The sequence below is a fragment of the Cynoglossus semilaevis genome, chromosome Z (genome assembly GCF_000523025.1).
Source record: "Cynoglossus semilaevis isolate Cse_v1.0 chromosome Z, Cse_v1.0, whole genome shotgun sequence".
Taxonomy (NCBI): domain Eukaryota; kingdom Metazoa; phylum Chordata; class Actinopteri; order Pleuronectiformes; family Cynoglossidae; genus Cynoglossus; species Cynoglossus semilaevis.
Genome location: NC_024328.1, coordinates 3,652,936 through 3,661,470, shown reverse-complemented (window position 1 = coordinate 3,661,470; position 8,535 = coordinate 3,652,936). Strand labels below are relative to the sequence as shown.

General features: G+C 39.1%; 1 protein-coding gene across 1 annotated transcript; it reads left to right on the top strand.

The window, feature by feature from the left end:
* The first annotated feature begins 833 nt into the window (after positions 1–833).
* On the top strand, positions 834–7,293 carry LOC103397501 (drebrin-like). The gene is made up of 12 exons (XM_025053364.1): positions 834–982; positions 1,215–1,292; positions 1,531–1,682; positions 1,849–1,903; positions 2,063–2,140; positions 2,217–2,330; positions 2,461–2,989; positions 3,526–3,954; positions 4,227–4,325; positions 4,412–4,545; positions 6,041–6,092; positions 6,207–7,293. The coding sequence occupies exons 2-12, from the start codon at positions 1,245–1,247 to the stop codon at positions 6,341–6,343; spliced, it is 1,827 nt and encodes a 608-aa protein (XP_024909132.1). The 5' UTR covers positions 834–982; positions 1,215–1,244; the 3' UTR covers positions 6,344–7,293.
* The last annotated feature ends 1,242 nt before the right edge of the window (positions 7,294–8,535 follow it).

Sequence of the window (8,535 nt, the reverse complement as noted above, 5' to 3'; positions counted from 1 at the left end):
CCCCCCCCCCCATCTCACCTACACTGTCTGACGATGAAACTTACAGCTTACATTTGGCAGTAATGGTAGATGTGATATGTATCTTACTTCCTCACTGCTCAGTGGAAGTGTTAGTTCTGTCACTCAGTTACAGTTTTGGTTTCCTGTTGGAGCCTGAAAGAGCTGGTTCTCCATCAACCGATATCCTCTTTCTTACTTTCCGTGGAAATTAATCTGAACTGGCAGCCACATGTTTGGCATCTCTCTGCCCTAAAACATCTGAGTGAAGCAATACGTGTTTGTTGACAATTCTTTCCCACTTGTTTTTGTGTGTCTCTACTGAGCTTTGCATCCAGTAAATGAGGAACTTTTTTTTCCTTTTGTAGTGTTTTTTTTCATGCAAACACAGTCATTGGCACCTTATTTATTTCTCCTTTTCTTCACTGAAATCATGCCTCGGTGTCTTGGTTTCCTGACAACAAACCCAGGAAGTGTTCTCCTGCTTTTTGTAAATTAAAATGTTACACAATTCTTGGCTTTCTGTTGGCTTGACTATTAGCCAGAACCACAGGAAACCTATGGAGGGAACTGTGTGTTCTGATTGTACAGACTTTACCCAGTGTCTGTGTGTGATTTTGGCAAAGCATGATTTAGAGGACAGTTATTATTGATTTGTTTATTTATTAGTGTATTTAATTTTTTTTAAAGGTGTGGTGTAAGAATAAGAGTTGGGTTAAGGATTTGGACCAGGCATATATATATATGACAGTGTNNTTAATATATATATATATATATATATATATATATATATATATATATATTTATCTAATGATAATAAAACAGCATCTCTATGTTTTAGGAAGCACATGTGTTCATCAATGCAGAGAAGGAACGTGACGTCACAGAGGAGCGGATAAGAGCAGACCTCAACAAAGGTCAGGCCCAAGCTTCTACACAGTGGGCGAGGAGGAACTCCAGGTCCACCGACAAGGAGGAGTTGGTGGTGAGTGGTGTGAAATATCTGCCTTGTCCAAAAGATGGCAGCAAAGATTAATGCACTTTTCGTGAAATGCTTTCCAGGTCACTTTTATACACTCCACTCATGGTTCCAGTCTTGATGATAATACATTTATACACTCATAATAATGAAGCACCAAACATAGACATATAAAGTCCCTGAAATTGAAAGTTTAATTAAAGTCAATTTGTCTCATATTTGTTTTGTTTCACAAAAGGGCACAAACTACAGAAAAACAAACGCTGCTATGGAAATGAGGCGAATAAACAGAGACTCCTTCTGGGCACGAGCAGAGGTTTGTCAAAGATCTTTTCTGTCCAATCTGCTTTATTGGATTTTTAAATAATCATAATGGAATTACATGTAGAGTAATGTGCTTCATAGTAGTTTTTGTTTTTGTTTTTGAGTTCTTAGTTGTAAGAATACTGTAACGTTTTAAATGGAAAGACACTAAAGTTGTAGGATTTTATATTTTGTAACCATAAAATGGCAAAAATACTGAAATTGATGTTTGGTGTGTGTGTTTTTGTCAGCGTGAAGAAGAAGAGAGAAAGGAAGAAGAGAGAAGGCGAGCAGCAGAAGAAAGACGGCGCCTTGAAAAAGAGCGAATTCTAAGGGAAAAAAAGGATGCGGAAGAAAGAGACAGGAAGATGGAGCAGAAACTGCAAATGATTGAGGAGCAAAGGTTGGAACAATGCCTATTTTTATGTTTTTACTGCCCTCTACTGGCCATACTGAACAGCTTTCATTTACCTACTTTCTACAAAATGGATGTTACTCTGATTTGGACAGTGACGTTTGGATGACTAAATAATTGTACTTTTTTAATTTTCTATTTTTTGCTTCTCCAGGAGAAAACAGACAGAGAAGGAAGAAGAGATGTGGAGAAAAGAGAAATCCAAATGGGTGAGTAATCTCCATCTTATAATACTTTTCTAATAACAAAAAACAAAAACACTAGGGTACTTGTTTAGTGACTTGAGCTTTATGCATAAATTTGACACTTAACTTGCCTTAAAAACACCTAATAGAAAGTGTATATAAATCTTGTGTACTCGCCTACAGGAGCAACAGCAGCAGAGGGACCACGAGGAAGATATGAGGGCTTGTCTGAGGAGGAGTGAGTCCATAGAGAAGGCTGCTGTGAGTAATTAGATTTGTTATATTGAATTGAACTTTTGTCCTTGTCTTTGTTCTGAAATGTATAACTGTCCTGTAGGAGGCAGCAGCATTAGTATCCCAACGTACAATGAACCCGAGGGAGTTCTTCAGACAATTGTCTTCATCATCATCTCAAAGTCCCACCAGCCCTGGATCCTCACGTAGTGGTACATGAACGTAACTCTACTGTTACTAATACTACTACTACTACTACTACTACTACTACTACTGTTGCAGTAAACTTACTCTAAGATGTGTTATCGTCCAGTTTTTGAAGTGATCAGTGTTTTTATTTTCTCAGACCATTCAGACGATACCAGCGCAGCCTGACAGACACAGCTTTTATTTTCTCCAAGACAGAGGAAAGCACAGCATCCTCCCCCCGTAGTCCTCCACTGGTCTCCCCCTTCTCTCGGATTCCTCCTTCACCCATCTACCGTTCAACAACTCCCCCTAAAAGCCCTGATTTCCGTCCCGTCATCTCTCCCCACAGACCTACAGCCCTTGCGTCACCACCAACATCACCCCTTCGCACTGCCCCTCCACTTGCATTCCTTCCCAGTGATCCACAGACTAATGTTCAGACCCATGTTGAGTCCAAAACTCCATCACCCACAGAACCGTCTGCACCTCCGGCTTCACCCAGCATCATGACGTCTTTGTCCCAGGGTTTAGTAAAAGACCGCATCTCTGAGTTACATTCAGAAACCCTGCCTGCCTCTCCCCCGAACACCCCAAATCAGCCAGAACAGATGACCTTTGACTTTGATTGTGATTTGAGTCCAATGGCTCCAAGTGTCCCTCTCCCTGACAGACCACATGTCAACACAGGTAGCACAGAACCTGTTTATTGAGTTGCACATTTTTATTTGTGTCTTTTGTAAGCAAATCTGCTGAGATATGTTTCCACAACCGCACCTTGACTTTTCACAGTGACTCAATGTGAGAAGGGCTGCATTTGCCAGCTTGTTTCCCACGTGTTTACCAAGGGCATTAATCATATGACATTAAATATTGTTGGATAATTCTTTTTATTACTGGCTTAAAATTACTTTTGAGACTTCTGCCAAAAGCTACTCCACACAGTCCAGAGTGTGGAGCAGCCAAGACATGTGAATCAGAGGCTTATTATACAGAAATGACAGAGCTCAGAATATTTTTATAGTCCAGTCGCAATTAAATATTCCTAAAGTAAACACATACGCCCTTATTGGTGCCAAGCTTAACTGGAATATACAACTTTTACAGCAGTTTTGTTGGTCCACCATAGACATATCCAAACTTTATAGGGAGTTTTTAAACATATATGCTTATCCTTTGTTCATCGTTTAGTGTTTATAATTTAATGATTATTTTTTATTCCACAGACCTCTCCACAGTGTGCCCTGAGCTGGTCTTAGACACTGGCTTCACAGTACAGGCTGTTCTGGTGGAGGAGGATGAGGAAGAGGAGCTGGGAGAGAATGAGGAGGAGAAGGCGGACACAGAACCAGAGCACCAGGCTGTTATCACAGAACCAGAGCCCAGTGAGGCGGAAGTTCAAGAGATAAAAAAAGAAGAAGAAGAAGAGGAGGAAGAGATGGAAGAACGGGTAGAAGAAGAGAATGAAGACACAGAGGAAAACAGAGAGGAAGCAGAGGGAAGTTTGAAAGAGGACGTTGAGACTGCGTCAGGGGAGGAGCCAACGATGATGGCGAAGGATGGAGGTGGGGAGGAGAATGACCAGTCAGAGGAAGAAAGTCAGGTCCAGTTTGAGCCTATTGAGCATTTAGAGAATGAAGATGCAGCCTACACAGGTGGGTATCATTATCATTCTAACTGTATATGTGTTTTATTTATTTAGATACTGATATTTTAGAGAAATGACAGAGCCTTTCACTCACTTAAGTACAGTAATTCTGCAGCTGACTGACACAGTACAACTGTTATTTTGTTGCATGAATATACAGATGTTTTTCACATTTGATGTTGCATTTGTTGTATGTTGAATGTTGATTTATATATTTTATATTATTGTAATGAATACATATATACACAAGGCTGTACAATTACATTGATTTCTACTTAGTTGCTGAGATAGCATTTCAAGAAATCCAGGACGAGGCTGTCTATTTGTCAACCAATGACATTACAAACAGAGAACACACAGAGGACCAGAATGGCATAGGTATGACAACAGTTCAGCTATGGTGCTAATACACATTCAGACAATTTGGCCTTGTGTTAGTTTGACATCATGTATCTATTTTTCAGAGAGATCGCTGAGTCTCTCTGACACAGACCTCAGCTCACCAGAGCTGACCGGGAGCTATGATCTTCATGGCTTGTCAGAGGAGGATCACATGACGGAGGTGAAGGAAGAGGAGTTCTTAGAAAATGGACAAGAGGTAAGAAAGTGAATCTGCAGACTGATATTTGTAATGATATTTTCTTTTAGTTCATATCGATGGACGGATGGATGGATGGATAAATGGACTGATGGATGGATGGACGCATGGGACGCGAGAGCAAGGGGGGCGGGGGAGCAGGTGAAAGAGAGCGCGCTTGGCTGAGAGAGAAGTGGATAGAACACCTGCCGTAAAACGAATTAAATGATTAGTTCAAGATTCGTTCACAACTCGTTCATTTTACTGTTCGAAAGTCAAAGATTCGAATCAATAAAAAAAGAGTCGGACTTCCCATCACTAACGCACAGACTAGTGATGGGAAGACCGTCTCTTTTTACTAATTCGGATCTTTGACTCTCGAACAGTAAAATGAACGAGTTGTGAACGAATCTTGAACTAATCATTTCATTCGTTTTACAGCAGGTGGCGCTTTAGCCCTATTGTGGGCGTTGTAAAGAAGGTTGCGGTTCTCCGACACTAAATACTGAAGGCAACATGGTTTGCTTCCGCTGACAAAGTCTACAGAGTACACAAAATGCCATAAGCAATTAAACCACGTGAAAACATAAGAAAGATACATAAGAAAACACACCACAATGTGAAGATGAATAGTATTTACAGTATTTTACAGTATTTAGTGTCGGAGAACCGCAACCTTCTTTACAACGCCCACAATACGGCTAAAGCGCCACCTGATGTAAAACAAATGAAATTATTCATTTAAGATTCGTTCACAACTCGTTCATTTTACTGTTCGAGAGTCAAAGATCCGAATCAGTAAAAAGAGTCGGTCTTCCCATCACTAGCAGAGAGTGATTCGTGAGTTCAATATGAACAAATCTTTCATATGACTCGAGAGTCACGATGCACGAATCTTCCATGTCACTCGCGAACCACTAATCACTAGCACGGCCCATATTTGCCGCGTTGCCGCTCACCGTATCTGGATCCTTACAGCCCCCAGCATTGCATCGCTGTTGTCAACATTGCCGCTAGATTGGCAGAGCGGTGTCAGTTTCAACTTCATTGGTTTGTAGCACATGAGAATGGAGGTTCCAATTGTCATTCGTTATTTAAAAAAAAATCGATATTTGGACGTACGAATCGAGATTTGAATGTAGAATCGATTCATTATCGACGAATCGATATTTTGAACTCAGGCCTACTGGTAGTGGAGTCTTTGTGTCTGGGCCTGTTCAGGACAACAGTGTGCAGGGAAGCAACTGTAAATGCTCCATCACCTTGGTAAAATCCTCAAAACCTTTAAGGCCTCCTTGCAATTTTTAAAATTAATTTCTCTGCTGTCATTGGGAAATGGGTCCCAAACATATACATTTTTTTTTTTTTCAAAAGTTCAGTAATTTTCTGAATGGTTCATTTTAACATTTCCTGTAAGATGCAGTCCCTGCCATACTGTGTGGTGAAATTTTGTTGGGCAAAATGTGCATTTTATGATTACAGCCTTTCTCAGCATCAATATTCCTCCCCACCTCAGGTTTTACCAGAGCAGCAAATGTGCGTCCGAGCCTTGTATGACTACCAAGCAGGTAAGCTACCATTTGGAGGAAAATTGCCACGCATGGCCACATAAAGTGCTTCCACTTACAGTAATTACACTGTGATTAGCAGGTCTTCAACATGTTATCTTGTGTTTCCCACAGAGGACGAGTCTGAGATCTCCTTTGAACCCGGTGACATCATCAGGGACGTGGAAACGGTGGACAAAGCATGGTGGAGGGGGTGGAGCAAAGATGGACGCCAAGGGTTGTTCCCTGCCAATTATGTGGAGACCATATAGACCAACAAAGATGCACTATCATACACACACGTGCACACTCAGGGACACCACCTGCCCTTTACAGTCATACAGTTTTTACTTCAAGCCTCCTACTTTAACTTTGTTTACTCTACTTTGCAACAAGGATAAAACATAGTGTGGCTCTTTTTTGTTTTAATGATTTTGAGGAAATCACAGTATTCTCACAAGTATGCAGAAATTACCCCAGCCTCATTTTCCTGGATAAAACAGCACAGACATTTTTCCTGGACCAAAATAACTCATTTCCCTTTGAGATACAGTAGGAATGTTGGTGGGAGAGACCAGATCATGATAACAAATGATCACAAACTTGCTCCCCGTGTGAGAAAGATTTTACAGATTTTATTTTAGTGTCTCGTCCTCTTTTTGATCCACACATATAACAAGCATTCCTCTCCTCTTACTGTTTGCTTTTGTGTGTTACATTAGTAAGAAATAATTTACAGCTCTTGACTGGTATACTATATAATTAAGATGATTCATGTATCAGACAGCACATTGTAATCGTCTTCCTGCATTTCCTGAGTTATTGTCTGTTTTTGTTACTGAGTCTCACAGCATATGTTAATTACACAAAGGAGAGCAGCAGCATAACAAAAGAAATGAGCAAAGGACAAAGACACTGTGTTGACACCTGTGTTCTCGCTCTTACTCTATAGGTGGAATGTATTTTGTATAAATTGTAGCTGCCTCCCTATACACTTTACTTTAGTCTTAACTTTTTCTAAAAAAAAAAAAAAAAAATTAAAGATATGAAACAAAATCTTCAGATTTGAAATCTTCTAATACCCTGCACTGTATATAAGAATGTATAAAAACCAACAAAGATTTGCTCTATACTTTTGTCTCTTTCTAGACTTGTGTTTGTAAGCTGTTGGTATGTACTTCCTTTCTATTAACTTACAAATATATAGCTTGATGAAGTAAAAGTCTCTTAAAATGTTTTATCGTTAAAACAAAAATGAATACTCACTCACACACAGAGACACACACACTGGTTTCTATGGTTTGCGGGGATCATCATTTCTGTGCCACTTTGCGTACGCCTACATCTATCTTAAATCACAAAATAGTATTGTCTCAGTATATTTAAGTGAACATACAGTACGTAATGAGGTCAATAAAATAATTAATAATAAAGTATAATCTGTCTCATGTTAAACACGTTTTATCTAATTGAGGACACAAGGCCCTCATTTTTAATACAGTTTAATACTGTATGTTACAGTTTAACATACAGTTTATTTGGATACATACAGTACTATACAGTACAGATAACTAAAGAAAAATTATAAATACTTGATGGTAACATTTAACAGTCATGTTCCAAGTTGTGGTGCACCTCATCTTTCCTGTCCGTATAGTGGAACATGGTAGTCTCAGTAGAGGATATGTAATCTTAACTAGTCATTCAAACCCAACAGTTATTTACGTTATCTACTGTGGTCAATTCCAAGAACTGATCAGTGGGTGTCATCTGGTTGTGGCAACAACAGCTTATACTTTAGTTAAATGCACATTAAAAATGTTCAGATTAAAGATTTGGATATTTACATTTTGACATTAAACTTCAGTTCACAGTACAGTATGTCCTATAGTTTATCTCACAGAGCACCTTTAAATTTAATGACAATGAAAGACATATTACCATATTAGAGGCTATAGTAATAGTTTCACTTTAAAAATCTCTAAAGCATTGCTAGTAAAACTGAGTGTTTCACATTGTAGGTGAGAATTTAAAACCTAAAATTGTATGATTTATCAGATTTGTTTAATCACCCTGGCAGGCTATAATTAATACACATTTACAAGTTTAGAGCCACATCAAACATTATCATGTTGATGACTGCGGGTCGACAAAACGACAGCTGCAGTTTTATATTGCACAGATAGGTGGCGACATTGGCCTTTTCTTTTTGGACTGTTAAAACTGCAGAGATAACTAGTTGAAATTAACAGATTCCCTAGAACAAAAGGCAAAATATTTTGACAGGCAGAGATGAAGCTCATTGTTACACGTGTTTTAGATGTCAAATACTCAGGCACTTCCAAGGCTAAAAATTGCTAATGCTTCTACACCTTAAACAGGATTTTCCCCTCTGAGAGCAATGATTGATTAATGTGACATTGATATTTCTTAACTACACACCTTTAATATTTATGGAGGTGGA

Bases quoted from the DNA above. Each gene is read 5' to 3' on its own strand.
- LOC103397501 (XM_025053364.1), top strand. From the start codon at position 1,245: ATGGAAATGAGGCGAATAAACAGAGACTCCTTCTGGGCACGAGCAGAG. The intron at 1,293-1,530 runs GTTTGTCAAAGA...TGTTTTTGTCAG, and splicing joins CCTTCTGGGCACGAGCAGAG to CGTGAAGAAGAAGAGAGAAA. The intron at 3,955-4,226 runs GTGGGTATCATT...ATTTCTACTTAG, and splicing joins TGAAGATGCAGCCTACACAG to TTGCTGAGATAGCATTTCAA.